A 12,772-nucleotide genomic window follows, 5' to 3' on the forward strand; every position below is an offset into this window, starting at 1 on the left:
ATGATTAAAGAAGGCCTACCTAGATAGAGATCAGGTTAACTGATCAGAATACTCAATGTTATAAATTTGTTAACAGCCCTCCCACGCCCCCTGTCATCTATAGATGCATCGTAATCCCAATTAAAATCTTAGCACATGGAGCAGTATCCAAAATATATTAAGTGAAAAAATCAAGTATTATACAGTGTGTGTAGTATTCTACCTTTTAAGAGGGGGGCGTCTCTGTGTATGTGTGTACATATATATACCAGCATGCTACGTATACGCTATGTTCATACACACATGCACACATTCTCAAAAAGAGAGGTGACCAAAACAATAATTGAAATGGTTCTCTGTGAGGAAAGAGAAAGGAGCAAAGGATGAAGGCTAGACTTCTTTGAATGAAACTTGTTTTATAGATATATTGGCTTGAGTTTGAAGCTATATAAATGTTCATATAATTATTTTTTAAATTAAATCAAAAAATTTTTTAAAAGCCCCAAAATTGAAAGTAAAATTAGGGGCGCCTGGGTGGCTCAGTTGATTGAGCGTCCAACTTCGGCCTAGGTCATGATCTCACCATTCCCAAGTTCAAGCCCCACATCGGGCTCTGTGCTGATAGCTCAGAGCCTGGAGCCTGCTTCGGATTCTGTGTCTCCCTCTTTCTCTCTGCCCCTCCCCCACCCACACTCTGTCTGTCTGTCTGTCTCTCTCTCAAAAATAAATAAACTCTAAAAAAATTTTTTTTAAATTGAAAGTAAAATTAGACAAATGAGCTAATTGTGTAGGAAGTTAATGGCTTAATTACACAGATAAATTATGTCAAGTTACATTAAACACAGTAATTAGACTGTATATCCCTAGTGAGATAAATCCTAAGGATAAAAGGAAATGTAAAAAAACCATAAACTGTGTTTAGTAGTTATATCATTAGAAATAATATCGGTATTATTATTCTGAAGCTTATAATTATGAGATAAAGCAATTGAGTAATTATGTAAATGTCTTTAAGAACCAAGATTTTTATAATAGAGAAGAAACTCAAAGAAATTAAATAAAACTTACAACTCGAATTGAAATTGGGAATATAATGGGAACTCATGATGTGTTTTACTCTTAAAAACATGTATCTCCTGGCTCTGTCCACTAAAAGGACCTGGAAGCACTGACCAGTATTCTGTCGCAATGAGGTATCCCAAAAGAAACCAGGACTCTTTAAAGAAATGATTGATCATAGATCTAGGATAGAAAAGTAGAAGATGAGCCTAGAAAACACTCTGTTGTAGCAAAAGGTAAAGAAGGTATCAACATTACTTGGGTCATGGCAAAAGTACCCAGGAGCTAACTTAAGTAGGCACCCTCTGGCTGATGTGGGGGCAGTTTGAACATCAAAAAGAGTATCTACAATAAATTGAAACATGTCAAATATATTAAAAATCCGTGACTTCAGAATGATATTTAATAAAGAAAAAAAGGCTTTGGACACCTTTGGAAGATGCTGTGGAACCAGCACATTCTGGAAACAGATAAAGTGGAAAGTCAAACTTTTATTGTACCTTGCCTTTACTCACTATACTTCCTCAAATGCTACTTGGTCTTTCCTACTATAATAGCCTTTACTTCACTGCTTACAGAACCAGTGTAGAGATTTTGCCATTTAGTTGCTCAGTGTGTCTGTTCCAATTATACATCCCAGAACCAGGGAAATAACCACAGAGTAGGATTGTAGACACACTAGGCCCATTGTGAGACAACTTAAGCGAAGACTTCATTGATGACCTGATCTGCATAGACCTCTCCTGGTTAGTGACCACTGTGGTATTTGGGATCTGTAGAATTTTTTCAGCAGCCTTGCTCAGTAATACTGAAAATGTCTTGGATTTCTTTTTCCCCACTGTATGGTCACCCTGCTAACTCTTCACAGGTCCCTTAGACGAAGGCCAAGAGGATGTACATATGGATGTGTAACAGACTCCTTTTAAACGTGTAGATGCATGGGAAAGGGCACCAGCTTCTCCTGTAGGTCATCTACGGCAGTAGTTGGAGATGGTGAGAGATAAATGAAAACAGGGTTCTAGTTTGTCCTTACAGTTGCTTCCGTTCATATCTAGCTTTTCTTCATGACATCTAGTTTAGCTGGCCCATAGTGACTTTGGACTTAACACCAGATGCAGAAACAACTGCATTGCATTGGCTTTTCTACCAGCTCCCACAGGTGTGTCACACCTAATTCCCAAAATAAATCCCATATTCTGTATCACTCAGTGTAGCTCTGTTTTCCTGAATAAACCCTGATACATATAGGAATTGGTTTCAATTACAGAAGTAGTTCCAGAAGAATATAACCTCATGAATGGGTACTCTAACTGGATCTGGATTATCTGGAATTGATTCTCTGCTTTGATTAGATTTAAAGGCCACTGGTAAAGGGTGCACTGGTAATCCATGCTATGCAATGGCAAAGCAGTTACTTAAATTACCACCTATATAATCAAGTGCCTATAAAGAATAAGGTGTGTAAAGTTTTTTTGATGGAGAAAACTGACAAACCAGAGACTCAGGAAATAGTTGCAGGTTGCAGTTTGAGTCCAGAGACATTCAGGCTGGAGACCTGAAGAGCCATTGTTACCATTCAAGTCCAAAAGTGGTCTACTGCAGAATTTCCTCTTGCTTGGGGGAAGTCAGCTTTTTGTTCTATGAGGCCATCAACTAGTTGTATGGGGCCCACCCACATCATGAAAGGTATTCTGCTTTATTCCAAGTCCAGTGATTTAAATGTAAATTTTACCTAAAACACTCTCACAGACACATCCAGAATAATGCTTGATTAAACATCTGGGCACCATGGCCCAGACAAATTGACACATAAAATTAACCATCACACTCTCCATTTTACACATGAGAAAACTCTAGACTTTGAAAAATTTATACAGATCCATAATTCATTGTCTGCAATTTTAAATTTGAAAAAAAAAAACCCCGAAAACAGACTTTTCCAAAGTTAACTGCCTATACTTTGGTGGCAAACCTGACTTGAACTGACAGGAGGCTATTTATGGTATAGGTATATCTGTGTGTGCACACACATATATGCATGTGTATACAGATACACATAAACATTTATTATGCCTATTCACATGTTTTACTGAGAAATATTTATGACTACTGTAATCTCCGTCCTACTCTAAACCCTTAAAATACTGTTCTTGGCTGTGTTAGGCTTTGCTATATTATACATGTAACTTGTACACACGAGCTAATTATTCCCAGTAGGTTATTGATAGTGAATGTGTTTTATTTCAGTTTGTATTCTCTGAAGTATCAAAGTACGTTGCCAAAAGGAAGCACATAGAATGTTGAATATAATTGTCTTGAGTCTGTCAAAATACTTTTAACACAACCCTGTCTATTGCTTTCATCTGGGCTAGAAAGATTGTTAAGGTTCTTTACAACTTGTGACTTCAGGAATAGTACTTGATTTTTTTAAAAATAATTCACCCCAGTTATATACTCATTATCAAGGAATTTTTACATGATTCCCTTGAGTTGTCTCATTATTACATAGGAGTCTGTGAGTTGTAAGATTATCCATTTTTTTTTTTGGTAGGATATTTTATTAGTTCAGAAAGATCAAAGAATGTCTTCAAAAATTATAGATACCTTATGGGGAGCCTTGGTGGCTCAGTTAAGCATCTGACTCTTGATATCACTAGCCTCGGCGGGGCTCCACACTCCATGCTGACTGTGCTTGCTTGGGATTCTCTCCCCCTCTCTCTCTGTCCCTCCCCTGCTCATGTGCTCTCTCTCTCTCAAGAATAAATAAATTTTAAAAATATAGAAATTTAAAAAAGATATCTTAGACTTTAAGTTTTATAGATCTTAACTTCATACATTTATATTTTAGCATATAGGATTAAATATATTTGACCAGTAAACACCTTAATGAATGTAACAAATGCCCACAAATTGAATTCTTACATCTAAAATCACTTTTTTTTTGAGAGAGAGAGGGCGCTAGTGAGCAAGGGGCAAAGAGAGGGAGAGAGAGAAGCAGGGTTCACCTGGGGCTTGTGCAGGGCTTGAGCTCACCCGATGTGGGGCTTTAGCTCATCCAAGTAGGACTTGAACTCATGAACTGTGAGATCATGACCTGAGCCGGTCAGATACTTAACAACTGAGCCACTCAGGTGCCCCTAAAATAATTTTAAATGTTCTAACTCATGCTTTTTAAAATAACCTGTAAAGTGCTGTGTGAAGGAAAATTTGTATAGTTGTTTTCAATTATAGACAAATCAATGATTCCACAGATAATTTTTCCCCCGAAACATAAATTGAGGCGGAGATCTGGCACGGGCACAAAATAGATGTGTCCCCACATGTGGTAAACACAAAAGATCAAAACAAAGTGAAGATGAAAAAGAGAGTAGACTTGAATTACCTTAGAGGAAGATAGAGAACACAGTGGTGACATTAAACCAGATGGGCTATAATCATAAAAAGAAATTGAATAAAATACTTTTTTTTTGTAAAAATATGCAGAATAAATCTGAAAACATGAAACCTTGGTAGCTGGGATTATTTTTTTTTCTTTGCAGCTGTCAGTTAACATTTTATTTTTTAAGTTTTTTATTTTAATTCCTGTTCATTAACATACAGCATTATATATGAGTTTCAGGTGTACTATATAGTGATTCAGCAGTTCCATACAACACCCAATGCTTATCATGACAAGTACACTCCTTAGTCCCATCACTTATTTAACCCAACCCCCCCACTCCCACCCCCTTCCCCTCTAACCGTCAGTTTTCTATCTCTCTCTCTCTCTCTTTTTTTCCCTTTGCTTATTTGTTTTGTTTCTTAAATTCCATTTGAGTGAAATTATATGGTATTTGTCTCTCTCTGACTTATTTCACTCAGCATTATACTCTCCAGCTTCATCCATATCATTGTAAATGGAAAGATTTCATTCTTTTAATGGCTGAATAGTATTCCATTGTGTATGTATACCACATATTCTTTATTCATTAGTTGATGGACTCTTGAGCTGCTTCCATATCTTGGCCGCTATAAATAATGCTGCTATAAACAAAGAGGTGCATGTATCCCTTTGAATTAGTGTTTTGTATTCTTTGGGTAAGTACCCAGTAATGCAGTTGCTGGATTGTAGGGTAGTTCTATTTTTAACTTCTTGAGGAACCTCCATACTGCTTTCACAGTGGCTGCACCAGTTTGCATTTCCACCAGCAGTTCACGAGTGTTCTTTTTTCTCCACGTCCTTGCCAACACTTGTTGTTTCTTGTGTTGTTGAGGCTAGCCGTTCTGACAGATGTGAGGGATAGCTGTGGTTATATGATATAATCACTCAGTGCCTTTAATACATACTGATAATATTAACATGGTGATACTAGACTGGAAAGTCATCTATCTTTTGGTAACACTCTTCCTAATGAGCTTAAGATAATAAAAGGCTTCTTTGACTACTCAAAATATAGTTTTCAAATATTGGAAATCACAATAGATTTTAGAAATATTGATCTGGTGTGAGAATTGAAGGTGAGAAATACACTGCAGCAGAAAAGATCCAAAGCTTAGTAATGAATAACACTTTTGGAGGAACATATTTGCTGGAACATAAAGATATTGGTAACCAAAAATTAATAGTAAATGACATCTTTAATGATAATAGCAATGTTTATATAATGAAATACAGCTACTTTTTTTTAAGATGCAACAAATCTTGGCACTAAAAGATAAAATATAGATATCCAAGAAAGAAATATCACAGGGAGTTCTTCTTTAATCATGTTATGGAATTAACTGTTTCCATAGAGTTGATTTTCACTTGATCTTCTCTGTTCAAGAGTTTCATTATCCAGTTCATTGCTGAATTACTAATCTCTCCTAAAGCTTTCAGTTTGGCCCATTTGGGGTGTGGGGTGAAGGAAAGAAACCAGGCAAAAATAAATCATAGCTTTTAAGATCGTATACATAGCTGCTACAAGAATGCTTATAGTAGCATTTTTCATAATTGTCTCCAAATGGAAATGCAAATGCCCATTAGCAGTACAATGGATAATGAATTTATTATTACTCTATAATATCCTGATATACCTAGACATCCCTCTTTCTAGCATATTCCTAAAAATGGAATTGTTGAGTCATAAGGGATGCATATTTTCAACGTAGTAGAAAAGGCCTCACTGTTTCTCAAAATAATTGTAACTATTTACATTTTTGCAAGTAGTGTAAGAATTTCTGATAGTCCTCAGCTTCACTTAGTGAAGTCAGATATGTTAAATTGTGTGACTGTAATGATTATTGGTTTCTCATTATAGTTTTAACTTGCAGCTCATAATTCTATTGAAGTTGAACATCTACGTTTATTGGCCTTGTGAACTTTTATTCTGTGAAGTGTCTCTTCAAGCCTTTTAACCATTTCTCTATTGTTTACTTTTTCTCAAATGTTGCAAATATCTTCTCCAAAAAACAAAAACAAAAATATCTTCTCCTATTCTGTGGCTTATCATTTCCTTCTTTCTATTTTTCTCTTCCCCATCTCCTGACACATTTTGATAAACAGAAATTATTAACTTTGATGGAGTCATATTTATCTCTGGTTTTATGATGACTGTGTGTCTTATTTTAAAAACTCCCTTTCTATCCTGACCTCTAAAGATTCTCTTTTAGCTTAACTACCAAAAGTTTTATAGTTTTACCTTCCACAGATAAGTCTTTATTCACTCTAAAATTGATTTTGTGTATAGGGTAAGATAGAAGTCCATTTTTTCCATGTGGTAGCCATTCATCCCTATAACCTTTCATGACAAAATTGTCATTTCCTCAATATTTTGCAGAGTCCCCTTTGTCATAATTTGTGTTCGTATGTGTGTGTCTGTTTCTGAGCTTTCTTATGTTTCATTTGTTTGTCTGCCAATCCTGTGTCGATACCATATTGCTGTTTATTATAGCTTTAGGAGACACTTTTGAAAACAAATACAAAATTAGAAAAGTGACTTGATATCTGATAGAACCACTCCTCTTGTTCTATTTTTCAAAATTCTTGTCTGTTCTTGGCCATGGACATTTCCTATTCATGTTAAAATCGTGTTCTTAAATTCCATAAAGAAATGTGATGAGATTTTGATTGGGAGTACATTGAGTCTATAAGTAAATTTGGAGCAAGTTAAAATAATTTAAAGTTTTAAAGATTCCAGTCTTTTGGACATGCATCTCTCCATTTGTTTACATCTTTTTTACTACCCTCAGTAAAGTGTATTAATTTCTTTATAGAAGTCTTACACATCTTTGTTAGATTTAGTTGATATATTTTAGTAATTGATATTTTATGATATAAATAGTATTTCCCTGATTTTATTTTGTGATCTTTGCTTGCATACAGAAATAGAAATGCTTTTTATAACTGATTTTTTTTTAACCAGGAACCTTGCTCAGTACAAAAACTGTAGATTCTTTGAGTTTTTCAACAGCTTTATTGTGGTATAATTTGCATACCATATATCTCGCTCCATTAAGCATACAATTCTGTGATTTATAGTAATTTTACAGAGTTGTGCAAGCATCACTTCAATCAGGTTTCAGCACATTTCCATCAAACCACAAAATCTCCCATGCCTATTTGCAGGCAGTACCAACTTCCTATTTCTGACAATCAATAATCTACTCGCTGTCTCTTTAGATTTGCCTGTTCTGGGCATTTCCTGTATAGGGAATCACACATCATATGTTCTTTTGCATCGCACTTCTTTCCCTTAGCATAATGTCTTTCAGATTCATCCAAATTGTATCACAGATCAGTATTGTGTTTATTTTTATCAATGAGTCAGTAGTATGGATATATACCATATTTTGTTTTGTCTGCTCACCAGTTGATGGACCTTTGCATTGATTCCACTTAAACTATTGTTTAATTGTGGCAAAATATGCATATGACATTTACCATCTTAACCATTTTTAAGTATACATTTCAGTGGTATTCAGTGTACTGAATGATGTATCACCACCCATCCTTCTCCAGAATTGCTTTTCATCTTGAAAATTGGAAACTCTGTACCTATTAAACTAATCTCCCCCCATGCCCTCTTCCCCCTCCTCCAGCCACTGGCAACAACCACTCCACTTCTGTCTCTGTGACCTTGACTACCACCACCCTAAGTACCTCATATAGGTATCAGAGGTATCAGTCCCCCTGTGACTGGCCTATTTCACCCAACACAAAGTCCCCAAGACTCATCCATGTTGTAGGGTATGCCAGAATCTCCTTCTCTTTTAAGGCTAGCAGATAAGGAGGGACTTGCTTCTGTCATTTTACTATTTGTTTTCTATATACTTCACAACTTTTTTGTCCTTCATTTCTTGCATTACTGTCTTTATGTTTAGCTGATTTTTTTAAATGAAACATTTAAGTTCCTTTCTCATTTCCTTTTGTGTATATTCTGTGTGTGTGTGTGTGCGTGTGTGTGTGAGAGAGAGAGAGAGAGAGAGAGAGAGAGAGAGAGAGAGAGATTACCATAGGGATTACATGTAACATCCTAAAGTTGTAACACTAATTTGGGTTTATACCAGTTTAACTACAGTAACATACAAAAACTCTGATCCTTTATAGTTCTGTCCCCACTCCTTTCGGTTGTTGATGTCACAAAATTATACCTTTATACATTATGTCCAAAAGCGTAAACAAACAATTATTCAAAATGCATCAGGCTCCTACATTATGTAGAAAACAAGGGGCACCTGGGTGGCTTAGTAGGTTAAGTGTCTGACTTTGGCTTAGGTCATGATCTCAAGGTTTGTGGTTCAAGCCCCACACCCAGCTCTGTGCTGACAGCTCAGAACCTGCAATGTGCTTCAGATTCTGTGTCTCCCTCTCTCTCTTTTCCTCCCCTGCACACTCTCTCTCTCTCTCTCAAAAATAAATAAGCACTTAAAAAATTTTTTTAGAGAAAAATATAACTCTACTCTTTGTTTTCTACCTGATTTAAGAGTAATAGATTTTTTAAAAAGCAGTTAGTCTATGGGGTGCCTGGGTGGCTCAGTCAGTTGGCATCTGACTTCAGCTCAGGCCATGATCTTGAGACTCGTGAGTTTGAACCCTGTATCAGACTCCTTGCTGCCAGCTTGGAGCCTGGAGCCTGCTTTGGATTCTGTGTCTTCCTCTCTCTGCCTTCCCCGCTTGTGCTCTGTCGCTGTCTCTGTCTCTCAAAAATAAACAAACATTAAAAAAAAAAAAAGGGCAGATCGTCTAAAAGCCAGTATTATTGCAACTTTGGTTCATAACTGCACATTTTGTTTTCTACATAATTTAAGAAATTAATGCATATGTTGGATTTTGTTTATGTATAATTATATCCTCTCTGAATATAACAGTTTTTTTAATATGAAATTTATTGTCAAATTGGATTCCTTACAACACCCAGTGCTCATCCCAACAGATGCCCTCCTCAATGCCCATCACCCACTTTTTCCTCCCTCCCACCCCCCCATCAAGTCTGAGTTTATTCTCAGTTTTTAAGAGTCTCTTATGATTTGCCTCCTTCCCTCTCTGTAACTTTTTTTTTTCCCTTCCCCTCCCCCATGGGTTTCTGTTAAGTTTCTCAGGATCCACATAAGAGTGAAAACATATGGTATCTGTCTTTCTCTGTATGACTTATTTCACCTAGCATAACACTCTCCAGTTCCATCCACGTTGCTACAAAAGGCCGTATTTCATTCTTTCTCATTGCCAAGTAGTAGTCCATTGTATATATAAACCACAACTTTTTTACTTATTTCCAGTCATCACATATTTTATTTCCCTTTTTCACCTATTACACTGGCTAGATCTCCATTACAGTGCAGAATCAGAGTAATAGCCTCTCCTTTTTTTCAATCTCAGAAAGCTTTCAGTCTTCATCTTTGTGTATAATGTTTTCTGTGTTGGGAGATAACTTCTGTTAGATTCAGGAAGTTTTCTTATTTTTCTGAGTTTTTATCCTATTGAATTTTATAAAAGATTTTTCTGTATCGTTTGAGGTAATCATTTGATTTTGTTCTTATAATCAATGGGATAAATTTTATAGATCAATTTTGCTAGTGTACCAAATTTATATTCCTATAATAAAACTAACACAGTCCGAATACATTCTTCTTAATATATTTCTGGATTTGGCTTGCTGGTATTTTGTTTAGTATTTTTTCATCTGTGTTCACTAGAGAGATGGACCTGAAGCTTTCCATTCTTCAACTCTCATTGTTAATTTGTAGAATCAAAGTTATGCCAGCCTCAAAAAATTGATTTTTTGTTTTCTCATAAACTGTATGTTAGAAATGTTTATTTTCTTTGAATATTTGGTAGATCTCTCCAGTGACACTGTCTTGGCCTGGAGTGTTGTTGTTGCTGTTGTTGTTGTTTTGGGATTTCTATAGGAATATCTTTGATTGTAAATTCCATTGAACAGTTAAAAAAAACTCTTCGAATTTTCTTTTTCTTCTCTGAAACAGTTTTGATAAATTATATTTTTCTAGAAATGCCTCCACGTCTTCTGAATTTCCAAGTATTTTGGATAAAATTTGTTTATAATATCTTCTTATCTGATGTCTGAAGCATCTGTAATGATTGCATTGCTGATACTGATATTATTTGTTTTTTTTAATATATGAAATTTATTGTCAAATTGGTTTCCACACAACACCCAGTGCTTATCCCAAAAGATGCCCTCTTCAATACCCATCACCTACCCTCCCCTCCCTCCCAGCCCCCATCAACCCTCAGTTTGTTCTCAGTTGATACTGATATTATTTGTACCTAGTCTCTTTTGTCCTTATCATTCCACCAGAGGATTGTCAATTTCATTACTCTGTAAATAAGCTTTGATTTTTTAATCTTCTTTATTTTATATTTGTTCTATATTTTCTCTTTATTACCTCACTCCTTCTGCTTTCTTTGCTTTCATGTTGCTGTTCCTTTTCTGTCTTCTTGAAATAGAAGCATATCTCACAAATTTTCACCTTTTGTTTTTTCATCATTTGAATATATTTTTTTAAATGCTATTGATTTTCTCCCAGACACTGACATAGCTTTAGCATACAAGTTTTGATACATCTAGTATTTTCACTCTTATTTACTTCAAAATATTTTCTGATTTTCATTTCTTCTTTCAATCCATGTGTTATTTATAAGTACATTTTTAAATTTCTAAACATATGGGGACATACTCTCTTTTTGTTAATTACTTCTATTTTCCATAGATATGTCTCTTAGAAACAGTATATAGTTTTGTTTTAGACCATTTAGTTCATTTATACTCAGTGTAATCCAAAGTATATTGAGATTTGTTATGTTTTATTTTAGTACTTCCTATTTTTATCATCTCTGCTTTCTTTTTCTTTCCTTTCTCATCTTTTTTTATTGACTAGGTATTTTTTTTAATCATTCCACTTCTCCCCTTAAGTTTTAGAAATTAAATACTCTGTTACCCGAAATTATGCCATATATATTTACCATAGGAAAGTCTAAAGTTAATCAAAGCCATTTTCCTCTAGCCAGATAATCCAAGAACTTTGGAACATATTAACACCATTTGTTTCCCTGGCCCAACTTATATGTTATTGTTGCCAAATTTTTAAGTCTGCTTTGTAGTGTTTTTATTTCACACTGCTAATTATTTTATATAATTACAGTTCATTTAGCCCATATATTTACCACCTTCTTTGTTCTGCATTTCTTCTTATATCTCAAACATTCCAGCTAGGACTACTTTTCCTACTTTTTTTGTTTTTAATGTTTTTTTTGTTTTGTTTTTGTTTTTGTTTTTGTTTTTTTTTTTTTTTTTTGAGAGACAGAGTATAAGCAGGAGAAGGGCAGAGAGAGAGATGGTGGGGGACAGAGGATCCAAAGCGTTTTCGGTGCTGACAGCAGTGAGCCCAGAGTTGGGCTCGAAATCATGAACTGTGAGATCATGACCTGAGCCAAAGTTAGACACTTAACTGACTGAGCCACCCAGGGTGCCCCTATTTTTCCTACTTTTTATGTTCCTATTTGAGCAGTATTTTGGCTGGTTGACAGAATTCCAAGTTGACTGCTATTTTCTTTCAGAAAATTAAAAACAATCTGTTTACCTCTGACTTCTGTTATTTCTATATAGAAGACATCTGGCCACCTCACTTATCACTCCTTTGAAAGTAATCTCTTTTCCTATGACTATTTAAATGTTTTGTTTTTCTGTCCTTTCACTGTGATGTATCTTAAGTATGGGTGTCATTTCATTTGTTGTATTTTGTGCCTTTTGATAGTGTAGATTGGTGTTGGTTCAGAAAATTGGCAGATGTCAACTTTTCAAATATGGCATCTGGAAATCTCTATTTCCTGCCATGATGGAGAAACAGGTGCCAGACTTAACTTCCCACAAGAAACAACTAGAAAACTGGACAAAATATTTGAAACAATTATTTTTCTGATACAAGAGAGACAAGAAACAAGATAAAATCTAGACTCACCTTGGATTTCTGTGTCAAGGTACTTTCATGACCATGGTCCAGAGAGGGTACATCTCAGCCACTTCCAAGTCTGCCTGAGTAACTGAAATTTGCAAGGCAGAGAACCAGAGAAGATAGAGCTACACAGAGAAAGAGCTTTAGAAATCTGCATAGTAGTCTCTTTGTGTTTCTTACTCATACATAGAATGAAACTCAAAGAAGCTAGGCAAACAATGACTAAGGAGCTATAAGCTGAAAAACATCAATAGCTCACATAGGGCTAGGAGATATTAGAGTTCTGCCCAGCCAGAGGGGAGAA

The 12,772-nt window shown here is 35.4% G+C and overlaps 1 protein-coding gene across 3 annotated transcripts in view; it reads left to right on the forward strand.

Moving 5' to 3' along the window:
* SCLT1 (sodium channel and clathrin linker 1) overlaps positions 1 to 12,772 on the forward strand; it is a 231,976-nt gene that overhangs the window by 180,228 nt on the left and 38,976 nt on the right. The window contains exon 19 of one of the 3 annotated variants that reach the window (XM_040474107.1): positions 1,907 to 4,031. The exons of the other annotated variants lie outside the window; for them this stretch is intronic. Within the exon in view, the coding sequence (XP_040330041.1) occupies positions 1,907 to 1,964 (58 nt within the window). The 3' untranslated portion in view covers positions 1,965 to 4,031. Of the gene's footprint in view, positions 1 to 1,906; positions 4,032 to 12,772 lie in introns of those variants that run through there. 3 annotated transcript variants of the gene reach the window in all.

This window comes from Herpailurus yagouaroundi, unplaced genomic scaffold (assembly GCF_014898765.1).
Source record: "Herpailurus yagouaroundi ecotype Mexico unplaced genomic scaffold, PumYag 28, whole genome shotgun sequence".
NCBI lineage: Eukaryota > Metazoa > Chordata > Mammalia > Carnivora > Felidae > Herpailurus > Herpailurus yagouaroundi.